Consider the following 25,807-nt stretch of genomic DNA (forward strand, 5'->3'; position numbering starts at 1 on the left):
TATTTCACATGAAAACACGAAATTATCAATTTAATATTGATCGATTAGTTGGGTATCCTTTTATCTAACCATTATATATAGTGAATTTGATATAAAGGAATGATATTTCTTGGTTTCTAACATAAATAGGTAAAAATTCTTTTTAATTTCTATAGAGCTGATATAATATGTTAATTTGTACTTAAGCCAACTAGCAAGCAAACTCTTTATCATTATTATCTAGTTATGAGTTTGCAATCAGTTGAGTTTCTAATGAACCGCAATCAAGGCATCAACTTTTCAACAACTTGTGGCCTTAATGGCTAATATGCGATGTGAAAAGCATACAGTATGGCTTGTTGCCAACTTTTTTCATCGCCAACTTTCCGCCGGCCCACTTAGCCACCGGTCACTGTGCATAATTCCAACCTGCCGAGTGGCCAACAGGAGCATTCCGTCGCTGGTCCTTCGTCCTGCGTCCTGCAGACATCGCTGCCCAGCATGAAAAGTGTTTGAAAAGTGTGCATCTATTTTGTCTTCGGTGGGGGGGCTTGGGAGGTTCTATGGGAAGTGCTACACACACACACAAAGCTGAAAAAGGGGGGGGGGGGATTATGGGGGCCAGGACTACTGAATGCTGTCCATTGTTGTCTGGCTACCTTGGCTTGCCCGGCTGTTCCCATTGTGTGTTACTTGTTGGGCTGTCCTCTTCTCTTTGGCAAGCTGTGCGTCATGTGCCACGCCCCAAATGGGCGCCCACATCGACCACCGCCCCCTCATCCACCCACCCACCCACGCCATTTGTCCTGGTGGTCTTCTCCTTTTGGCCTTTGTCAATGTAAACAATTTAATTTGCTTAGTTGGCGTAATATTCGCCATCAATAAAGAACTTTGGGTCTCGAGAGTATGGGTATGGCACACAATGACTATCGATAACAGGCCAGTAGAAGCAGCAGCGGCATAAGCCGAGGAAGAGGAAGAGGAACGGGACCAGGAGCAGGAGAAAGCGGAAACGGAGGAGAAAGTCGGCCCGTCTCGCGTCACGTCCTTGTGGCTTTCACTTCGCCAGCGTCTGCAATCGAGTGCTGAACGCACTTGAAATAAATCGTAGCCAGAAAAAAATAAAGCGCACACACCCACTCGTCAAAGTATACAGTGAAAAAAAATTAAGTTCTATTTAAAAAATAGTTAATAGGATGTACTAGTATGAAAATATTTTTTTTAACTTTATGTTTTTACAATTACATTTTTGAAATACCATTTTAATTTAGGGTGGCATTTTCTTAAAAGGTTTTTTGGGACACACAAAATTTCCTTAATGTATGTATATAAGGTTTTAGGAACTCTTTATTATTTTTATTTATATTTTATCCCAGCGTTACAAGCAAGTACTTATTATTACCACTGTTTTCACTAGACGTAGAAAGTAAGGTATAAATAATAATGACTTAAAACTAATTCATGTTTTTTTTATAGTTAGATATTATTATAGATTTGTTTCTTTCTTAAAATAGGATTTTATTTCAAAATTGCTTTAAGTTTTACGTTTTTGAAACTTTGTGGACAATATTCATTAATAAAGCCTCTATAAAACCAACCTGAAATATTTTTTTTTAATGGAAAGATAATTTTATACATTTTTATTCACCTTGCATTAAAACTTAACAATTTTTCTGAAAGAGAATTATAAATTTTTTGTAGTAGTTTTTAAGGGGATATCTTAATTTTGTCTCCCTTTCTAACATTTTTTTATTTTGAAGAACTTATAATATATATAAGTTTTTTATTTAATATTACAAGTTATTTGTAATTGTTTTTCCCAGTGTTTCTCAGTGTTTTCAGCTATATTGTTGATACCGTAGTATAGACCAACATTAAATCGTTATGGCCAACGTCTTTTGTGCCTGAAAGTCATTCAGTCAGTCAGTCAGTCCTTTGTGCCTTCTCTTGTTCCACCTCTGAGCCCATTCCATTTCATTTCCATTCACTGGTGACCGCAATTGCGTGTAATTGTTAATCTCTTGCATTGATTTTCCACCCTGCACCCGCGCTTTTACACTCCATCCCCCAATTATCCCTGGGTTCCTTCATCGTAATGATCCGATAATCAAATTAGCTTACAGCAATTGACCAATTGAAGTTTCTCCGCTTTCGCGGGCTTTTTCCTTCGGTCCTCTCTTAATTGCACTCGGCCAACGGTGCGTATGATTAACATTGCACTCGCAGAGGAATGAGCGAAAATGAGGAATTGCCGGGTAAATTGGAATTAACTAGCTGCAATACAGAGCAGGAAATACGCATTATATAAATAAAATAAATATTTATGGTTTTCATTTAAACGGTGCAAGGTCGTGAGATAAAACTCACTTGCAATGAAATGAGTAACGATTTTTTAATTTTACCAGAGCTTCAATCAACATTAATTAAGGTTCATAGTACAATAATTCTATTTCCATATTCATAAATTCAGTCATTAAAATCATACAGCGAATGAAAGATGAGGGTTTATGTTTTAAGCGTTAGTTTCTAATAAAACGGCTTTAAGCTAGATAACAAAAGTTGCCATGGAAATAGGTATATGGTTACACAAAAAGTTTCCGAAAACTTTAGGCAAGGCCGCTTTTCATTTGATTTTCAGCAAAACAAATGTCCATCGATGGCAGCCTTCATGGCCAGACGTCCGCCCAGTTTTAAGCTCGTCCTGTTATTAATTCGATTCGAATGAATTGGTACATATGAATTCCAGCAAGAGGTCCTGGCATCAGGATTCAGGTTCCAGGAACTAGGATTCAGGATCCAGGATTGAAATGAGCTTGCGTCAGACATCAAAGACAGTGCTGGCATCTATGAAACATATAAAACATATCATAAATAACAAACAATTATGCGGGCACTGGCCAAAAAGGATTCCATGAGTCCGGATGGAAAGGGTGTCAGGTTGAGGATGATGATGATGAGGTTGGCCAGGCAACGCGCAGGTGGAGCAGATAGATGTAAAGGATTTTTGGCCCCGAGCAACTAGGCAATTCGAGAATGGTTTAGCGGGGAATCCAACATTCAGACAGCCTGTCAGCCACCAAACTGATTTATGCATTCCATCCAGGACCTCCGATTCCGATCCCTGCCTTTCGCATCGCCTCCATTCTGCGACTGCACACGAAAATTGCTTAATTATGTGTGCCAAGCTTCGTTTAGATAAAGTCAAACATTAATTCAGACTCTTTAAGCAATTCCATTTAATTTTCATTAGCACAAGCCGCAAATTAGAAGAAACTTTTCTCGCCGCCGCCATACCCCCATGGATTGCCAACAATTTTCATGAATATTAAAATATTCAAATTCAAATTGTTGGGGGCCCAAAAACAAAAAATAAACGAAAGGGAAGAAAACCAAAATCTTAAGACGGCCCGAAAAATACTCTCCGACCTGAGACAAACACGAAATTTGAAATTCATAGACTGCTGATGCTTCATTTTTGCGGCTGCAATTATTAACATTATTTACTCGTCGCGAATTTCAATCAGTTTCTAAAGACGGCTAGATATACACTTGGGAAAAAATTTAATAATAAGATTAGTAAAAGTAATGTAAGAAGTAAGACATGTGTTTCTTCATTCCTATAAAATTGTATTGGAATATTAGCACTTATTTAATATTTGTTTGGGCCACTTGTTTGTTCTAAACACGAGTTAATATATATTTTGTTTAATTTTTTTTTTACCCGAGATATAGCCTTCAAGCAATGTTAAAAATATCTTAAAGATGATTGCAAAACTTGTTTGGGTAATTATTTTTGTAAAGTGCAGGCACGCCCATTCGGTTAAAATGTTTCTGGGCCGCCACCACATTTTTCATTGTCAGCAAATTGGCCCGGCTTAAACGGCCGGCTTTAGTGTCGATTTTAATTAGGGCCCCCGGACCTGAAACCCTGGGCTTCGGAAACCGAAACCCAAGCCAAACTGGAACCGCAACCAAGGCCAAAGCCAAACCCTGCCCAACCCAAACCGAAACCAAAACCAAAACGAAAACCCAAACCAAAACCGAAACCGAAACCCAAACCCAAACCCTCGGGGCCAGTGGGCATCACATCACTGGTCAGCAGGATGGCAGGAAAGCAGGACAGCAGGATAGCAGGATAGCAGGACATCATTACCGCTGCTTTGACCCCCCGAAAATTCTTAGCCGCCCTGGCCATAAATCAAATAAGCGCCGACTAAGCTTGAAAACAAAACAGGACGGAAAAAAGCTGCTGCGAAATATCCACAAAGAAAATACACGAAAAACAGGGTAGAAAATTAATACCGGCAAGCCGATTTATATATGCTCTTGAAGTTATACGAACGAGGACAATTTTTTAACGGAATTTTACCTTAAATGCATCTTTCAGAACAACTAATTTATCTGTTCTATGTCAGTTGTATGGCTTGAAATGTCCCCTTACTACGTTGAAACGCCTTTTTCAGGAGTATGAACAGTGGTTACATTTACAGATATTTCTTTATAAATAATAAAAATCTTCGGTTTCTATTTTGTTTAGGGCGCTGTTTGCATAAAAGACCAATTATATATTCTTACTCGACTCAAAAATAATATATATTACTTTAGGTATAACCCATAGTTGCTTCAAGTATAATTTTTGCTTCGTTAGAATATAATTCATATTTAAATTTCTGGAAAGTATAGATCAAATTGATATAGTTATACTTGAAGACTTAAGTTTTCATTGTGCATTCTAAGAAGTCGCTTAAAAAACAACCAGTTTTCAAGATCTTTTCAAGGAATTGAATTCTTAAAGTTACAAAAATACGATTTTCTTTCCAGTTTTTCAATTCTAGTTAAGTCAAATAAAGGCATACAGCTAAAAGACCGGATGTTTTCAACAGCTTGCTATCTATGCTAACGATCCCAATCACTTTAAGGAAAATATATTTTTAGACCAATTTTGTCATTTTTTGTAAGGAGGTGCATCGTATTTTTTTCAAAAAATGTAAAAAATTTAAACATTTTCAGCTTTGAATGCCAATGGATTGGAAATTAAGCAAATTACGTCCTTAGGATGTCCTGTAAGGGTAAAGTCTTAATTTTTTTGAGAAACTGAGCGAGTGCGACTAGAAAATCCCCATGACCTTTCCCGGGAAAGGGCAGTCGACAAAAACAAGGCCAAATCCGAATTTAGGGCCGCAGGACAGGGCGACCGAGGTCGAAAGGGAAAGGGCTGCGATCTGGGGACTGAGGTAGGGTTTCCTTCTCTAGGTTCACGGCCGGAGCACATGATAAAAATTGACACCATCGGCGAAAGGACCGATTGCCCAGAATGCCCGGCCGTAAAAGGCCGTTGTACTTTGGACTCCTCACACTCCTGCCATTTTTGGGCCGTAATAAAAATGTCGTTGCATTAGAGTCTGAAAGTGCTTCCAGCTCAGACGCTGTGTGCGTGGCAAGTTGGGGGGTTGTAATAAAAATTTAGTATGTGTCACATTGTTGCCCCAGTCGCTCTGCGGGTTTCCGTTTTGCCACCCTTTTATTTCCTGCATTAGCCCTGACCGGAAGTCGGCACTTTAGAGCCTTACTTTTATTGTGCTTTCTTGGCTCTTATTTCTATTCATTTTTTTTTGTGTGTGGCGAATGTCGGTATATTTCGTGATTAGGCCATGCAGATTAAGTGTTTTTATACGTATTTGCTTGGCAATTTTTCTTGCTTTTCCCTTCCCTTGCTCCACTGTGTCTTGATTGATTCGTTTCGATTTGACTTAATTCTCGCATATTAATCATACGCCCCGAGGCCCCAAAAAACAGAAAATCACAGGCCAGTACAAGAGGCGGGGAAAACAAATCAAGCCAGAAATCTTGTTTAAATTTTCAAGGCATTTAGCAAAGTAAACAGCCCTCGAGATACGCTTGAAAAAGTAATTATGCATGGTATAGTGGAGCGAGTGGGTAGATGGATGGATGGTTGGTGGGTTGGGTTCTCCAAATGGGGAGTGTTGGGCATGGTTTATCGGTGGGCGAACTGGTTTTTATTATGGTAGACGGGCGGCCAAGCTAAGTGTTCAAACTTGATTAAACAGGAAAAGCCCCTGTTTTTTCGTTGGGGAACTATTTTTAAAGTTTCAAAAAAAGTAGTTATGTTTTATTTATAAAAAGCTCTGAATTAAAGTCGATTATTTTTGGATCATTCAAGTTTTTGGTATTCATATACTTTAATGTTCTATTTTACTTAAATTGTAACTTCATTCCATTCAATACTTAAAAATATTGACACATTTTATCAATCAGCTTCCCCACAAAATATTTCATATATTTTGGATTCATTTTGTTTCTAGATGATGGGAGTTTGGTAAACTTTTCTCGAGTAACTAGCTCAACTGCAATTATTTTTATTCCCAAGTCATGCATCGAACGCTTTCTGATTGAATCATAACTTATTAATGTTCTCGCAGAGTTTTCCCATTTTTGCCCAGTCCGTCATTCAATTAAGCCAAGATTCCCAGCGGAACTAGTTCAACGAGTTATCGATGTGCCACGCCCCCCCAGTCTCCTGTTTGGGGGGAGGGCGTAAAGGGCGTTTGCCGTTATTTATTGATTACGTGTCATATCACTCATACGCGCCGTTGTAAGCCCCCCGTTCGATTCGGTTCGATGCGATTCAAGTCGACTCGATTGAAATGTATCGCAAGTGGAACGTGCCCAGGAGGATGCGGGGGTACTGGAGGACCAGGCTGGCAGAAAGTGGGGGAGGGGGTTCGGAAAACAGGCAGACGGGGGCCGGAAAGGGGGCCAAAAGGACATGGAGGCATCAGCAGCCAAACGAAACTTGTGCAAATAATTAAGTGCGCTTAAGTGATTTGCTCGACATCGACATCGACATCGAGCGATGACTACATAAAGATGACGATGAGGATGATGGTGCACAGCGAGTAAAATATAATAAGAAAGACAATCAAAAATTAGATGACCGGATGAACTACTAATGAAAAATATAATTAAGATGAATTTGATGATTATTATTGGGTAATCAAGTGGGTTGAAAAACACTTGAACAGAAACATTTATAAAATATTTTATAAGGTCTGAGGCCAAAGAAAATTTTGGCTTTTCAACTTTATAAAAATGTTCGCGTTGGAAATATATAAAAATGTTTAAATACTCTAAAATATTTATTAAGCACTTAATGATCACTGGGCAATTTATTTCGGTATTATTAATGAGGATATTGTAGTCGATAACATTGCCAGCGGCATAAATGGGACAACAATTCGGCTAAAGAACTTCAAAAAAACAAAAAAAGAATACTTAATCGATTCAAAAGGAAAGAAAAGTATACCGGAGAAGGCAAAAGTAGGCCACAAGATAACGAGATGTAAATCAAAATGTGGAGCACACACAAAACCAATTTAATGCATCGTTCAAAATTTTACAAATTATATTTTGGTTTTGTAGGCTCAAATCTGCCGGCCAAGTTCATTCAAATGGCCTGAGGTCAACACAATTTCTTGATTTTTTGAAAGAAAAAAGGTTTATCTTAAAAATTTCTTAGATGCATTCACTAAAAAATAAAAATGTTTTAAAAACCGTTTAAAACACTTTCGTGCTTTTAACCAGCTCTGTAAGAAGAACATTTCATTTTTTAAATATTTTATGATGATTTCAAGATGATTTTATTTAATTTGTTTTAATGAAGGTTATTTTTCTTAAAAACAAGCTTACAATTGTTTGTAAAATTACTTTACAACTATTGTTAAAAATTCTAGAGACATTCACATGAAAACTTAACATTTTTATTAATTCCGAATAAAAACACTTTCAATTTTGGTTTTACAGAGTTTTTTAAATAATATTATTGACGTTAAAAACGTTTTTTATTTTTATAAAACTTTTATAATTAAGATTATTTTTTTTCATGCCCATAAAATGTTGCCAAATTATTTTGTTATTATCCATGGAAAAAACGTTTATTAATGTTTAAATAAACGTGTCTGTTTTAATATTTATTTAGTTGCCTAAAGGGCTAAAAGTATCCAATGGAGATGAAGTTTCCGAACATCTTTCCTATTCCCGCTTAAAAAATTTACCAAACATGCTCTATCGTTATATTTCTCTCAGTGTCTGTCTACGCTGGCACTGCAAGACGTTTGGGTGTTTTCTAAATTGGATCAAAATACCAAAAAAAACTTTCGCTTTCTGTTTGACTGGGCAAATTTGCTCAAATTGTTGAAACAATCCGTCAATGCCGACGGGTTGTCCTTGGTAGTCCTGGCCAATCCTTGCCCTGCCATCCTTGCACAAACCGAAACAGCATCTGAAGCTGTTTTTTATGGTTCTCCGGGTCTTTTTTTTGTTATTTTTTTTAGTTGTTTGCTGCTGCTGCAGCAGCTCTCGTAGAAAATCCCAAATGGCCCGCAGCTGCTGCAGGTGGCCAGGGAATCGAGCCAAGGACATGGAGTGGGCGGAACAGGGCGGTTCGAGACGGGCAAGGACGACAAGGGATAAGTTTCCATAAGGAGGAGGCTGAGGCTGAGGATGGGGATGGGGATGAGGAGGAGCTGCCGGCAGGGAAGGCAGACGAAGGTCGCTCGAAGGTTGTGGCCGAAGGTCACCCCGCAGAGCAATTAATACTGCACACTGCAGTTGACCCCAACCCAAATCCAAACACTCACACTCCTTGGGTGGTGTCACATTAAAAATGCATTTCTCATATGGCGTCAGTCGAGTGCAAATAAATATCTGAATAACTCAAAAGCGCATTTTAATTAACTTTCCCAGCAAATTCCAACCCCCCTCCCTTCATCCGGCGACCTTCCGCTCAATTAAGCGCCCAATTGCGGCATTCGCATTCGTGACATCCGAACTGCAAATCTGTGGCTAAACATGTCAAACGATCCAACCAGAGCGAAACTCAATTTGCATGTGGCATGTGGCATACGGCATAAAAAACACTGCCCGAGGAATGTTTAATAACATGCTGGCAATCAGTTTGCAAATCGGGGGGAAACTGTTAACGCAAACATGGTGCCAGAGGGCAACGAAAGAGTTTTGGTGATTTAAAATCAATAGAAATTAAACAACAATTACGGTTAGAAATATTTTGTATAATAACATAATGATGTTATGAAATAAAATAATGATAGATATAAAATCAAGTGATTAAGTCATATATTGCGTAAAATTATCAGAAACATTTCAATGGCTTTGGAGTTTCAGTTTAAAATCAATGTTATGGATAAATATACAAAATATTTAAGCTTCTCACTATTCTATTGCATTGTGCAGAACAAGAAAATTTTAGTAAGAGTATTTATTTAGTTGAATTTACGAGCATTTTTCGACCCCTTAAACATTTACGAGGAATTTAAGCAAAGTATGTGTAGCTAGACATCGGAAATTCAACCTACAAAATTGTTCGGGCTTTTAATAATTCTTTTATTACTAAAAGTTTTAGTAGGTTAAATACTTCTAATGTTTTTCGTACTGAACTGAAACTGGTTGCACTTTTTATCGTTCAATAATTTTTAAAAGGTAATTTGTATGACAAAAAGTGTTTTATATATAAAAAGTAGATGAATCTCAAGGGCTTATAGCTTAAAATTTAAAATGATATCGTTTTTTTTGTATATTTTCTTTTATAATATCCAAACAGATAAAATTCTGACGTTCTCATCTGAGTTGAAAATGTTTTTAAAAATAGAACCACATTTTTAAGTTGAAAATGTTTTTATTTTGCTCGAATCAATTGAATTGGCGGTATTTAAGTACATTGTATGTACAAATAAATTATTAGTTCAGTCCTTAGTGTATACTTATAAAAAAGTTGTTAAATAAACTCAATTTAACTTTTCTCTCATCACCATTTCGTTCTTATATTGACACCAAAATGTACTTACACGGTTTTTAAAAACGAATGTTCTCAATTCAAGAACAATGTTCTCAATTTAAGAACAATGTTCTCAAATCAAGAAAAATGTTCTTAGATAGTTTTCTCTGAGCAGTGGTTTTATAAAATAACCTATTTAATCCTTAAAAGCCTTAAAGAACAGTCTGTTTTTTCGATTAAATATATTTTAAGCTACATTAAGTGTTTTAAAATCTAGATTTTGTATTTTACTTATAATCAGACAATTGGGCTTGTGAAATCTCCTTTTTGGGCTCTTCTGGCCCACTGTATGCCGCCCTGGTGGGTTGAGTGTGCGCCAGGAATTCCCATTAAATGTTGTATTTTAGACTCGGTTTCCGGGCGACTGGGACATGTGGCTGCTCCGCCCTGCACTCCCCCACATTTCACCCTGCACTGCCCCAGCTTAAATTCAATCGATGTGATATGCTATATTCTTGGGACGTGGGCACTGGGGAACACTTGTAATTATGAGCGATTGGCGGGGCGAAGCCGCAGCAATTGAAAAGGAGGAGCAGTGTCGCCAACTTTGACACTTTAAGTGCTTCCTTCTAAGACCTCCGAATCCCCCGAATCCCCCGAATCCTCACCAGCTTCTCAATGCAATTTAATTAAGACCAACAAAGTGGAAGTTTCGCGCCCTACGAGGAGGGCAAGGAGGGCACCCATCCACAACTAACGAAGCGTGCCAAACATTTTTCCTCTGGCCCGCTGTCGAAAAATTTAAATGAAAATTAGAAGAAAAGCGTTGGAAAATAAAGCCAAGAATATAAAAATAAAAAAGGGAAAGAGCAAAATAAGTTGGTCAAAGCAGCCAAAGCGGAAATTATGTTGCGGCCATTTCTTTATTTCTTCTGATTTCGGGCGAGACAAAGCCGTGGGGCATGGAAAACAAACATAGCCAAATTAAGAACTGGCCAGGAGCTGCTTGCCACTGCTAATGGCGCTTGAACGAGGCCAGAAAATAAGTAAATGTACAAAGGAAAGCCACCAAATACGAGTCTGAATCTGAATCTGAATCCGTATCCGGCGGCCGGATCTTGGATCCTTGGATCCTTGGGCATGGCAGTATGGGCACTGCCGGGAGTCCCTGTCAATTATTTGCATTTTGCCATGGGAAACTTGACAGTTGAAAGCGTTCTCTCAACTGCACATGGTCGGCGTTTAGAGGGGGTTTTGCATTTTTCCACTTGCGGAGCAGTGAGGCGCTCATGCATAATTTCCCACTTCACTTTCTCCGGGACTGGCCGAGACCATTTGGTTGTTGGTTGTCGTGCTACCACATTTCTATTTCTGCTCAGCTGGATGGGTTTTCTAATGGTTATGGCACTTTGGGGATACCCCGCAAATTATGATCATCTTAAGGAGAAGTGATAGTTTAAATATATTATACTTTTTATTTTCCTATCTTCTACGCTCTTGCCCCTTTTTGAATTGGATTTGGATTGTATTCAATTCAAAATGATTTAATTTTATTTTTAAGATTAGAGGTTACATTTTTGACTGGTACAATATGGTATTTTAAACGTGGAATAATTTATTTAAATTATACAATTTCTGAAATTTTTGTAGAACCACTTATAAAAATTATAAAATAGTTTCCATTTTGAATGAATTAATTATTAATAATAAGATAAGAGGTAACATTTTTGACTGTTAGAATATGGTATTTAAAATGCAGAATAATTCAGCCAAATTTTTTTAGAACTACTTTTAAAATTGATAAATTAGTTTCCACTTTGAATGAATTAATAATTACCAATATGATATGAGGTAAAATTTTTGACTTGTATAATACGGTATTTGCAATGTGAATTAGTTCTTGTAAATTATACAATTTCTCGATTTTTAGGAATCACTTTTTAAAATAGTAAAATTTGTTCGATTATAAAGGAAAGAGGTGACATTTTTGACTTGTATACTATGGTATTTACAATGTGAATTAGTTTATGTAAATTATACAATTTCTCGATTCTTGGACCCACTTTCTTAAATGGTAAAATTTTAAAGGAAATCCTTGCGGGCTGTTTTCAAATCGATTAAAACCTTTTTCAAGACATATGACTATTCACAGGCCTTTTATCATATTCTTATATACTTTCTGTGAGTTAAATTAAATGAAATCCGACTTCCACATTGCTTCTGGGATCTGTGGGGAACACTCTGGATTTAATTACCATCTCCTGCCAATTTGCCTTGTATCCCCGCTCATTCCTCGCTTCCCTGTCGACTGTCCCGTGGAAAAAGAGCTCGACACGCATGAGGACATTGGAAAGGGGGTTCCCCAGGTTCCCCAGGTGAGGCCGAAATGGGCGGTGGAAGATGTACTTCAGTAAGATCTTGTGAATTAATAATTTTTAAGAGTGAATAAATATTTAAATAAAAATACTTTAAATGGAAAATGATATTAAGAGTTATGGTACTTCTTAAATTAAAGAAGAGATAATATTAAATTATTAAGTTAAAATGGGTTATTTACATTCTTGCCATGAGTTCATTTCACCTAAAGTCAACTTTAGATCATCTGTAAAATCATTAAATAATATATAAATGGAACAATAAAGGACTTAAAACATAATTTAAATGCTCCTAACTTGATTTAAATTCGAATTTAAACCCATAATCATGGCCCACTGTGCGCAGCGGACATGTATGTGCGAAATCCGTTGACTGCATCTGGTTTTAACTTGGCTGTGTCTGAATCCTTGCCCGAATCCGTATCTGAATCCTGGTTTCCGTTTTTCCGCGTTCTGGTTGCATAATTACGTATGCAGTGCGTTGCTGGGCCCATTTTTTGATTTGCATATTAATGCTGATGATACGGGTGCGTCCCCTTTTATTTTCCCTTTATTTTTTGTTTCGCATATCACGCATGCGCCTCGTTGTTTGACTTGGACCCATTATGAATATTGCGTATTAAAATGCAAATTAAAGCCAAATTAGCGAGTGCGTGGGCGGTGGATTTTTATCTGAATCGCCAACGGTGACAGACTTAACGCCTTTGCCCCTCCACTTGACCATCATCATTCAATTGCCAACTCGAATTGCTTTTCGATGGAGTGTGCACCCACACACTTCATAACTTCCCGCCGCGAATTGATAAAATTGAGAAAGCCATCGAGAAAGTTTTTTGCGGCAAATGAAAATTCTGTCAAAAGTTCAGTTAAGTTCGGTTTATTTTCTCACTTTCCTCCTGTTTTTCGATGGCCTGTTCAACTTGAGGTGACACATTTTTGCCGGCGCCAAGTGACTGTAAAAAAACAAATACAATTTCACAGCCGTTTAGTTGTCACCTAAGGTGCACTGAAAAAATATTTTGTTACCTTACAACTTATCAAACAGTGTTTTTGTGTACAAGTTGGCTAAGATAAATGTAGTTTGAGATATTAATATATATAAATATCTATTTTTTTAGTAGCTCTAAAAATATATTTTATAATAATTTTCCGCTTGATATGGGATGTGTGTTTCTTGATCTGATTATTTTTAGTGCAATCCACTTAATTTTTGTTGCCGTGTGGGTGGCCTGCTTGCTTTTGGCTCGTTCTGGCTTTTATTCCATCTCCCTGGCTGCTCGTAAAGCGTGTGTAATGCCGTTAATACAAATTTTCAGCGTTTACAAATTGCGCATACGACGCGTGGTGCAGGTGGAAAAGGTGGGCATAATCATTGGGGACAAACAGACGTTTCAGCTTTGAAAATGGGATTTTCAACGTGTCAGCAGCAGCCGCCATGGGCTATATGGCAGTTTGGGTATATGGTATATAAATATATATATGTCTGTACAGATGTATTCAAAATAATAATACCCTTAGCGTCAACAAATAAATGTTTAATAAATAAACTTTAGTTTTTAAAAAAAAACTTTGAAATCCAAACCGTTTTTAAGAGAACTCTTTAAAATAGAATTAGTTTTAATAGTAATTCTTTTTTTTATATTGAAAATCTTCTATTTGTTTTTAAAATTTGTATAATTTATAGTTAATGCTCAGAGCTATGAAACCAATCCGATATCCTGAAAAGATATATAAGAAAATGTTTTACAGCTATGTTTAAAAGGTTCTGAAAGTAAAGTACTAGCTATCTGTGCTAAAAATTAAAATATACTATTATCTTGAGCACTGCTGTCTACAGGGACTGTCAGTTGTCATATGTCTTATGTGTCTTCCCGGGTTTATTGACAGACGTGCCGGGTCGCTGCTCTTGTCTGCTTTCTCCACTGCTTTCTCCGCTGCTTTCTCCCCCCAGGGTATCGCTCATCATGTTTAATTAGAATTGCGGCTTATTGGAATTGTTATTTGTCAGCAGCCTGTGTTACCCTGTAAAGCTGCCAACGAAAAGCTCTAAGCTGGGTAATTTCTCGGCGAATTCAAATGGTTGAGTAAATATCTACACGGAATTTTAATGCGATTTCAAGCAGCTTATTCGAAATTGGAGCCGTTGAGCATTGGATTGCTCAAATGGAGATCAAAGGAGTGGATTTTTCTTTTTCTTAGTGTTACTTGATCTTTTTCAATAAATCTTTAAATTGTTTTACAAAGAATGAAGATTTGCTTGAGAGGTTTTTCACAATCTATTTTGTGTAGCATACTTATAAGCATGATATTTTGCGAGAAAGATTTCATCTTGTATAAAAAATACGAAAGAAATGTAATTCAATAAAAAGTATTTATTTTCTCACAGTAACGATAATCACTAACTTGGTTTGCTAAAAGTTTGCACTTTGCTGGCCCAAAAGTTGACCATAAAATCATATTTTTTTGCAGACCTGTCAGTTTTTCCTAATTGTGATTGGCAACTTTTCCGGGAAACTTGTGTTTGTCCATCGGCACGTGCCACAGCCAATTAATAGTCGAATATTCCACTTGGGCCTTGATTAACTTTTTCTCCATCGAGCTGTCACTAGCAATTAGTAATTCAATTAAAAGTTCCCTCAATCCAATTCAATGGAATTTTGCTGCAGCTTCTGTTCTCCGCTTTGCCAAAAACGACGACTGAGCATCCGGTGAATAATAACAATAATACTAGTAGTAGTCGTAAAATAATAACAACCGCAATATAACCATAAACGTCGCCCAAATAATACGTCGGCACAAGTACAACGATCGGGAACTACGTACGTTTGCAGTTGAGTAAAACCAGCGGCATGTCGGTCGATTTGAGTGGACAGCAGGAGCCGACCATATCGGTGATAACCACGGTTCCAGTGGCCCAAAACGGAGGCGAAATGGACGCCCTGCTGCTCGGCAGGATTGGGGTGAGTACCACGAATTGGGAATCACCCACGAATCGAGCACCCATCCACTGCCACCGCCCCTCATCCGAACAAACAGAGAACCACATACAAAAACATTGACTATTTCCCCTCACTAAGTAGCAAAGTGCGTGATGTTCACTACCAACAAAAATAAACAAGCCAACTACCAAAAATGTTGGAACTTAAAGATTCGGATACCCTTGCAGAAAGGCCTTTGAAAATGCAAACTAAAGTCAATATATGTAGAAATATTTCAAGAATATTGATCATAAAATTAAAGTTCCTCCACATCCTAAAGATGATTTATTCATTTAAAATTTTTAATGACATTATACAAAAGCAAGGTTATTGCAATATTATTATTTTTTGAATAATTTTTCATTGTAATATTTTAGAGTAGCACAAAATTCTGCAAGGGTATTGTAGAAAATGAAAGTATATAAGGCAAACCAAACTGAAGCGCATAACTTTCACTGGCTTTTGCATTTTAGCTAGACAAATATTTGGCTTGGCTTCCGTTTTCCTCAACTTTTTCTATTCACACTTTACCTCTCGAACTCTTTAACTAGTTGAAATGGTTTAGTGGGCGTCAGCAAACAGCAAGACAAAACAAAAAAAATAGTAAAAATAAAAGACTTTCCTCTGCTATTTTACTCTGCTCACACAATTTTTCTCATTAGCTGAAAAGTAGTTGCAAGCTCTCTCACTTTTTCCTATAACTAAGATACATCAGTTGCTTTTAGATTAGGCTTAAGCTAAAGCGTAAAAGCGTAAGTATTTCCCCATCCAACTCTTTATTTCCGCATATATATACATATTTTGGAGGTGTCTCTGCTATTTATTTGAATGAACTGCCTTTTTGGCCAGTTAGTTGCCTTCCAACAAGCCTGGCTAAAGCTTCACTTTCTCATCCAATTTTAACCTGCGAAAACCTTAAACTAAACAAATTAATAAATGTCGAATGGAATTAGTGCAAATGAAAAATGGTTCTGAATATCCACAACATTGTCGACGATGGTGATGCTACCGCAAATGAGACAAAGGTAAAATCGTTTAGCTTATTAAGTTGGTCATGCTGATGAATAAATCTGATTTTAATTTGACAATATTTGACAATATTTGATAGTTTTTGCTTATAGCTTTTTAATTACAAACATTATGGGCACCTGTAGTTGCAATATTTTAGCAAAGCTGCAAGCTTTAATTAAAAACCAAAGCCTAAGCCTTTAACAATTTATTTTGCCCCTGCCTCTTGTATAATTGGAAACATTTCTAAAAACCAAAATATATCTTTCTACTCCTGTCAACTTGTATGATTGGTAACATTTCTAAAAACCAAAATATATCTTTCTACTCCTGACAACGTTGGGTCGCATCGTTCTTGATTCGTCCAAGTCCTAAACGGATAATGAGAGTTTTCCGCTTTGATGTGGCCAACTCGATTTCAACTTGGCCCAATGTTAATTAAGCGGCAGGCTCTTGTTCCCTGTTTTCCGCATCCTCGGCCCTCGTCGTCAACCGCTTTCAACACAATGCACACAATTTCCATTTTAGTTTTCCCGCAACTGCAGAAAGTTAGTGAGCGAGGAAATAAATTGCGAAGGAAAAGCCACAAAACAACTGAAAGTAAGTGCAAGTCGGGCTTTATTGGGTTTGACTTTTTAATTAAAAAGGAAACAAAATTCAATCAAATTAAAAGTAAAGCCCCTGGACCTACTGTAAATTAATTTTTCGAATGAAAAATATGTTGATGTAAAAAAGTTATAATAGTGTAGGAGAATACTATGAACTGAGGCGATTAAAAGTGCTGATCTAAACCAAGTTAAATTCCTATCTAGAATAAAATAACAAAAATTCTTTGCTAAATTTTGTTACTGCAAAATAATAATGATGATATATTTTAGAAGCACATTCAAATAACATATATAAAAAATATTTTTGGTAAATCCCGAATAGAGCGAGGCGAAATTTGAAATATTTAATGAATATTCCAAAATTCTTAAATGGCCTTCCCCCAAAAGCATCTGTGCGTAGATTGGATGTTATTGTTTCCCTTTTTAATTAAAACCCCAACAGAACGGAATTCAATCAAATTGAAAATAAAGCTCTTGCCCGGGGTCTCCTGCCCATATCTCATTTCCCATCTTCCAGTTGATGTGCATGTTTTGCTTTTCCACATTTCCCCAGCATTTTCCTTAACTTTTTTTTTAGAACCAATAAAATGCGCACATAAATTTTACTGCATAGCGAAAGGGGATTAGCACCCCAGCTCAAAAACGCACCCCTCCAGTGGGAACCACTCTTTAGTTTGCCATTTCGTGGTAATATGATATTTTTTTATGTCTTCCATATATAGTGTGATTCTACGAGTGTGAGAGTGTGTGTGTATGGGCCAGTTGATGTGGAACAAGCTCATTAAACAGCCAAATCCAACCATTTGATTATGTGCCATAAAAGCGTAAAAAGAACATGTGTCGAGAAAAGTGGGGGTTCCGTCGAAGGATGATAAAAAAAAAGGCGATGCACTTGCATTCCCCTGTTCTACTAAGCGGCTTCCATTGATCGGGAACTCACTTCTAGGAATGGCCAGACATTTAGAGAGAAATGAATATGCTTTTTTTATAAAGATAACATTTTATTTAGCACTCTCGCAATAAATTAGAACACCCTTCGGTTTTTTAATTTAATATTTATCTAATATATAACTAAATCTTATATTAATTGCATTAACAAATTGAATAGTTTATATTCCATTTAGTCATATATGGTTTTATTATTTTATTTATTTATAGTTATCTAAGATGAATAGATATTTTTTAGAGCAGGGAACACTAATTTAAAGAGTATTTCAAAGTGCTAGGGCGACATTCACTGCGATTCGAGAAAATGTGAAAATATTAAAAGGAAAACGATTTCGCCAGTGCGCTGATGTGTTTTTTCTGCTTCTATGTTGGCGAAGGAAATCGAAAATCTGTAATCTTGTTCGTCGACAGGCAGCCACATTTTCCACTCCGGCATTTTCCACCGACTTTCCCGCAAAAAAGCGTGTTGCACAAATGTTTACAAGATGGGCAAACAGTTTTAATCGAAGCGCAATGATTTCCTGATTCGCAATATTGGGACAAATATGTGTATCAAATGTGCAGTGCCATTTGCCAAATTGATTTGCAATGTGGGTGGGGTGGGTGGTGGGCGGTTTATCTGTGGCAAGGTCGCCCGCTAACCGGGCCAATGGAGCGCAAATGTGATCCGACTTGACCGAGAGTATCTCACAGATACGTACTGCACACGTCTGGCAAAACAACATAATAGGCCACATTTTGGTGTTGCATGAATGATTGAGTTTGCTGTCCTCTGGTCTCCGGATGATGGATGCATTTGATTCTGATGGCGATGGCCATGTCGGTGGAACATTTGCTCGGCCCACCCAAGGGGATTGGGATCGGGGGACGTTAATCGAATCAAATGCAGTGCACGTTGTGTTTACAGGCAGTGGCCAAAGTCCGGGCCAAAGCCATTGTCAGGGCCACGAACACATGCGGATGCATTAAATCACGGCCACAGTGGGGCAAGTCAGGAAAAAAAGGGGCTTAAATTTAAAACACCATTTTCAAGCGGTTTCTTAATGTAAAAAACCCTTTGTTGGCTGAATAGCTTAGAGGAAAGTTAAAAAATAAGATTATAGAATTTAAAAAAAAAACATTTTTTAGGAAAGTTTAAGGCAACACAAAAAAAAATTTTAAAAATTCTAAAGGAAATCTTTAAGATAATATGTTGGTATTCAAAATTCATTTACACTGGTCGGCATATGTATTTTGACAAAATAAAAGTTAAGTATACTCATAACTTGAATTTACTTCTTGTAAACTATAGGCATCAATGGAAAGGTAATTTCAATGCCGTTTGAATGATACAATACATTTCTTTACCCATTCAGTACTTATTGAAAAGGACGAATTTGTGTAAATCAACTTTGAAATTTAAAAAAAAAACTTTTTTCCTCGTCTTGAAAACTTAAATTTTTTGATGCAAAAAGTTTCTTCAAACAAAAACAATAGTAACTGCAAAAAGAATTTTTCAAAAATCATTTTTCTTATATTTTTTATGATTTTTTGAAGGTGACAATGTCGGAAAAAATTTGTATGAAAAAGACAAAAATATGGCTCAAATGCCTGTTTTTAAGCATTTTCAAAAATTCATAAAAAATATAAGAAAAATGATTTTTGAAAAATTCTTTTTGCAGTTACTATTGTTTTTGTTTGAAGAAACTTTTTGCATCAAAAAATTTAAGTTTTCAAGACGAGGAAAAAAGTTTTTTTTTTAAATTTCAAAGTTGATTTACACAAATTCGTCCTTTTCAATAAGTACTGAATGGGTAAAGAAATGTATTGTATCATTCAAACGGCATTGAAATTACCTTTCCATTGATGCCTATAGTTTACAAGAAGTAAATTCAAGTTATGAGTATACTTAACTTTTATTTTGTCAAAATACATATGCCGACCACTGTAGAAAGGATGATCATTTTGTTGAAATTCAGTATTAATTCTCTCTAGATACATATCCTTTTACCATCTTGCTTTTGGTTCTCTTTTTCCATTTAAGATTATTTTCAGAGAGAAAAAAACCCAAACTTATTAGATGTACCACGCGAATTCTTGAGTGTTCTTGTTTTCTGTGCCATTTTATTTATTTCATTAGTTTTTCTACCGCTTACTTTATATTTTCAACAACCATAATTAAATGATATCTGTGGAGAGCCTTTCATCAACTTTTTTTTGCAATTCACCTGCACCACTGTGGTTTTCCGGTGGTTTAAACGTAACGGTGGGGGCGTGAATTGGGGCGTGGCATGGCCGTAACTTTTAGTCCGGCCCTGACACGCTTGATTGAGTTTAAAATCAGATTTGTGGGTCTTTCCCGGCTCGCATTGCAAATTGAAATAAAAACGAAACGTGACATTTGGTTTGGTTGGCAACAGGCGGACTGGGACACACACGAGAATGAAAATGAAACTGAAACAGAGGGCCCAGCAATCGAATAAAGTTTCGGGTTCTTCACCCCTTTTAATACCCTTGCCGGGGGTATTGTCGACCAGAAGTTGGTAAAACGGACATTTTCCACTCCACAAGGAATATATATGCTTTGTGTTTTGCAAGGACTTTGTTCATATCAAACATGGTAGAAATTGTAGCACTTTGCTGCAACTTTAAGTGAGTAGAATCTTCAACCTGTCGAGGATATCTTTCACTCGTGTTTCGTTCGGGGAAAACTCAAAAGGGGTGCGATTCTCGCTCTCGAAACGCATATCTTATTGTCAAAATCAATAGATGTCAGCGTTTAACAGTTGCCGGCGGCAACCCCTGATTGCCTGTCAAAAGCTTTTTCGTTTTATTAGATTTTCCCTGCCGGTGACTTTTGACCCAGGTAAGTCCTAGAATTTTCCCCATTGCTGTTTGTTGTTTTAGTGTATTTTTGCAGACCTTTGCCTGTCTCTTTCTAGCTTCCATGCATGCCCTCTAAACACGCACACACATACACACCCAACATCAACACAAAATCTGTCTCATGTTTCCCAGGTTTCCCACAAAAAAAAAAAAAAACAAAAAAAAAAATTATATAAAAAATCTCATTCTGCTTAATGTGCAATCATTTGATAAATATTTATATATATACAGATATGAAAAAAATTTATATATTTTTTTCTTTTTCTCTTCTACTCCCCCCGCCACCCCCTCGAAAACACGCACACACCCACAACACTCACACACATGCCCGAAATATATATATGTATGTATATCTGTATGTACTTATGTGTATATGTGTCACCACAAAAAAAATGTTAAACCAAAAATACTCACACGAAATGCCAAAAAAAAATGTTTGAAACTAACAAATAAATAAAACAAGCAGCATTCGGTAAGTATGCCAAATACTTTTCTTTATTAATACTTTAAAAAAACTGAAAATGTGGGTGTATTATTATTGATTGCCCTTAAAATGTTTTAATTAGCAAATAAATGTGTCCCTAGTTTAATAAAGGTTTTCGTTGTTTAATACATACCAATATGTGGTTTAGAATAATCAAGAAAGTGTTTTCATAAAAACATAACAAAGCCATTTATCTTATTAGCATTATATCAAGTACACTTACTTCTGTTTTTTTTATTCATAATAACGCCCATTCTTTCATCCTGCCATTATTGTTTACAATTATTAAGTACGCCAACGTGGTGGTAATAAAATTATTTAGAGACTTCAGCGGAAGCACCGGACAACTTTACAGTCTCGACGTATCCTGAAGGCCCGCTGAATTTATGAAGTTGCCCCACTCCTCCCAATCCCCCCCCCCCCTAGCTAAACGACCCCACCTGGAAATGCGTGGAAAATCCTCGGAACCATTTCCTTATAGACCGACTTTCGGCGACTTGGCTAATAGACAGCCCCTGGCGAAAAGTGGGAAGAAATGAAAGCGACTTCTGCGGTTGCCTAGGACTTCCAGGTGACCGTCTTTCTGGGCCCATCTAACGATGCCATTATATTGTCATGAATATGATTATGTCGGGCCACGCATATATATCTATATAAATTTAGGGCGGGGGGACTAAAGGTAAGGCGCGTTGGCGGGCATCATATTTCACTTGTTGTTCAAGATGTGGGGGGAAAAGTTTGGCCTTAAATAAATAGCGGAAAATATGGCAGAATGCTCGGAATTCTTGTCGTCGGTTGCTTTCCCTCTCTCTCTCTTATCTTTCTCTCTTTCGCCTGTTGTTTTTTTCACTTTCACTCGCTCTGCATGTGTCCCTTTCTTTGGGCAGCGAATTTATTTGCGGCGCGTGTGAAGAATTTGTAGCCTCGCCTCTAATTGCTTGGTGGTAACTGAAGACCTGTGCATTTTTTTTTTTTAGTAACCCCCCCCCCCCTGTTTTTCCAGTCCCCCGATTTCCCAGCGAGAAGCGTGCAAAGTGTTGTCTGCCATAATTAAAGCCGACTTAGCAGACAGCGAGCATCTGTTTTCGGTCTGACAAAGTTCAAGTTCAGAGCGGCTGCAAACGAGAACCACCCCCTGGATTTAACCCTACCTGCGCCTGCACCCAGCGCCACCCCCCGCGCTGACCTTGCCAAGACAAGTGCAAAGTGCAAGGCAGGCAAGTATTCTCTTGCTGCACTCTTAAAAAATATATAGCAATATTTATTTAATTATGGTGAGGTTAACTATTTACGTTTTTATAAAAGCCATAAAATATAAATGCATATAAAAAGGCAATTACTTTATTATAGAATTATTATACAGCTTAAAGTTAAAGCATAAATAAAATTAATTACAAGGCAAAGTTTATTAATTTATTGTGGGTTTTGAGTTAGAAATTTAAATATGATTACAAATTGTTCGTGCCAAAAATGGAATTTTTAACAAAAGTTAAGCCCATATACATTTTATATATCTCTGAAATACCTAATAAATTTATTAGGCATACTTAGATTTTTATTTTTGTAAATAAAGACATTTAAAAAAAAACCATAAAATATAATTGCATATGGAAAGGTAATTACTTTATTGTAGTATTATTATACAGCTAACAGTTGAAGCATAAATTAAATAAATTACAAAAGCAAATTTTATTAGTTTATTGTAAGGAACTAAAAGTGGTTTTTGAGTTAGAAATTTAGATTTGATTACAAGTTTGTTGTGACAAAAATGGAATTTTTAATGAAAGTCCATCCCATATAAATTTTATATATTTCTGAAATACTTAATAAATTTATTAGGCGCTCTTTAATTTGTATTTTTGTAAAGAAACACATTTTATAAAAACCCTAAAACATATATGTGCATTAAAGGGCAATTTTTAAAAACCTTATTATTTTTAAAAAACCATAAAACATAAATTTGCATTATGAGGATATTTTTGAAAAACTTCTTGAGGCTATTGCCTTGATTTTATTTCTAAGAAATAGAAAAAGGCTCCCAAATAATCCCAGTTTTGTTCAGTTTCTCTGTCGCAGCTGCCGCATTTTTCCACCTTTCGTTCATTCATAATTCAGTTTTGGCCGTCATGGTCCACAGAACGTCCTCCGCCCAGAGTCCCTCTCTTTAAACTGGCATTTAAGCTGCGGTTCGCTTCTCGCATTTCCCGCATTTTCCCGCATTTTCCCCGCCCGCGCTTGACACATCAAGTATACGCCATGTGGCGCGCTGCTATGCCAGCTATTTCTCGTTTATTAAACGTCGCGGGCGCAAAAATTTAATAAAAACCGACAGGCAAGTTCTAGATGCTTAGCCAGCCAAGCGTTGAGCCCTTGATAAGTTATTATACCCATGCCGGTCAAGATGAAAACGATACCCCCAAAAAAAAGGGCCCTTGTAAAAATAGGCATAGAAAAGGCGACAAAACAATTGACATGGCCATAAAACCAATCGGTTGCGGAGCGAACAAAGGAGAGATTTGTTTGTGTAAATCGCACTTTATCAGCGGAAATAAATCGCCGGAAATCCAAGGAACAAATCTTGCGTATCCTTAACGCAAGGGCCATGAGAACATAAACATTTTAACTACGCACCGGACATAATTGTAGGTGGGAATGGTAAAAGAAGAGCAAGGACATCAAATGCAGGCTACATTCTGGCATACCCCCACCCCAAAAAAAATGGGCGTGGCACTTGTTGTCGATTTACAAGGGCTGTTGTGTATATTTGCAAATCGATTTCGTTCTGATTGTGAAAACAATTTGAAAATTGCTTTGAGCCATATTGGGGCAAGTCGAGCGACAAGCGGTTGGCAAATAAGGAAACCCACAAGCACACACACATGCCAGCCAACGCACACACACACACATGAAGGGCCCCCACACGCACACAGAGACAAGTTCGGTGAAAGTTTGGAAATTTCTCTTTACAAATGGTCATCGGCAAAGGGTTTGGTAGGGTTAGAATGGAATGGAATGTTTTTTATTGAAAATAGATAATAATATTTATTTTATAAAATACATAATTTATGTTAGGCAAAGATTTATTAACTCTTTATTGATAAGTAATATATTATAAGGAGCTTAAACTATTAACGGTTTCATGTACAAAATTATATATATTAATTATTATTATAAAGAATCTTAGTTAATATATTTAAGGGTACTTAAATTATTGGATTTTATTGTTCAGTATTTTTCGCCCCTTTAAAATCAAACACCTTTCCAGCTTTTCCGCACTCACACTGCCACACCCTCTGTGGGCGGTGGCTGACAATAGGGGGCGTGGCAAGGAGCCATGACAACTGAAATAGGCTGCACTAATTTGACAGAACTCAGCCAGGAATCGACGGGTGGATTGGGTGGCCTGCAGCCGGGTGCACTGAATGATTGACTGGCTCTGACACCTCCACCAAAGTTTCCCAGCTCCGATTTGGTTCCATTCAACACATTTAGTCGAAACAAAAGGACGGGGGAGAAAAGCGGGAAAAGCACAAAAGGGGAAAACTTCCAGCTGACTCAACAGGGAAATCAGTCAAAGTTGATTCGATTCGATGATGTGGCAGAAAGTTGAGCAACAAATTGAATGTTCCCCATATGCGAATATGGACTGACATTTTGGCTTTAAATTTAAAGAAGGTGAAATTCACAAAAAGCATTGCTGTCAGAGCTATTTTAATGTATTTCCAAGATACCCATGTCTATTTTATAATCGAAATCGAATTAAATAGCCTATCTCGCACTAGAATTTGTTAATAAAAGTAATAATACTTTAGAAGGCGATAGAGAGCTACAAAAAAATCAAGTAGGTTTAAGAAGTTATAAAAGTTTTAAGAAATCGTTTTTTAGCGACTGTGACTAAAGATGAGCCTCTTCTAGTTGGATTCCGAATTTTTTAAGAAATCCAAAAGGAGAACATTAAAAAAATTAAATATAGTCAAGTCATTCAATAGTTTTTTTAGCCAAGTTAAAAATGTCGTAAACGTTTCTACCTCCTTATAGATATTATTATAATATATTATTATAATAATGCGTTTATTCCTCTGCTCTACGATTGACGGGTATCCCATTATATATTTAAACAAAACATGCGATATTGGTGTACTTTTGTGAATAATGATTAGAACATGATTATCCAAAATAAGGAAATCTCAAGAAGCAACAAATAAATTGGTTAGGGTTTGTTGGAATTGTATATAATGGAACTTGAGTGGTCTCTTCTGGATCCTAGTGCTGTTCGTCCTCCTCGTCGAGCCTCTTAAAGTGGGAACCCAAATTTTTCTCCTCCCTCATTTCCTCCTGACCTTCGCTGACCAACATGGACCAGGATTCGGGAAACTTCCTGGCCGGCTTGCGCTGCAAACGGTGCTTCTTCCGGCCAAAGCGGTGGCCCAGCCCGATTTCCAGGTCGGAGGTGTCCAGTGCCTCATCCATGGGGTCCTCCTCGTGCGCCTTCTGCTGCAGTTGGTACTCCGTATCCGAATGCCTCTCGAAGATGTCCGAATCGTCGTCGTAGTTGTAGTAGTTCAGCTTCTTCGATGGACGTCTTCCTTCGGCCTCCCAGTAGCCGAATATCACTATGGTAACGTATATGATTACCAATAGATACGTGGAAGTCATTTTGGATATGTTTTCTGTTCGATAACTATAGTCGGAATGAACAGAGGAGTGCAAAACGGTTGGCAGATGAGCTGTAGGCCTACTGGGGTTACTCG

The 25,807-nt window shown here is 37.1% G+C and overlaps 2 protein-coding genes across 3 annotated transcripts in view; one reads left to right on the forward strand and one right to left on the reverse strand.

Moving 5' to 3' along the window:
• Window positions 1-25,807, forward strand: part of LOC119556381 (inactive dipeptidyl peptidase 10) — a 115,749-nt gene that overhangs the window by 25,518 nt on the left and 64,424 nt on the right. The window contains exon 1 of one of the 2 annotated variants that reach the window (XM_037868554.1): window positions 14,673-15,125. The exons of the other annotated variant lie outside the window; for it this stretch is intronic. Coding sequence (XP_037724482.1) covers window positions 15,015-15,125 — 111 coding nt within the window. The 5' untranslated portion in view covers window positions 14,673-15,014. Of the gene's footprint in view, window positions 1-14,672; window positions 15,126-25,807 lie in introns of those variants that run through there. 2 annotated transcript variants of the gene reach the window in all.
• LOC119556384 lies at window positions 25,155-25,734 on the reverse strand. The gene has a single exon (XM_037868558.1). It carries the CDS (start codon window positions 25,710-25,712, stop codon window positions 25,320-25,322), a length of 393 nt encoding a protein of 130 aa, XP_037724486.1. The 5' UTR covers window positions 25,713-25,734; the 3' UTR covers window positions 25,155-25,319.

This window comes from Drosophila subpulchrella, chromosome X (genome assembly GCF_014743375.2).
Source record: "Drosophila subpulchrella strain 33 F10 #4 breed RU33 chromosome X, RU_Dsub_v1.1 Primary Assembly, whole genome shotgun sequence".
In the NCBI taxonomy this organism is placed as follows: Eukaryota; Metazoa; Arthropoda; class Insecta; order Diptera; family Drosophilidae; genus Drosophila; species Drosophila subpulchrella.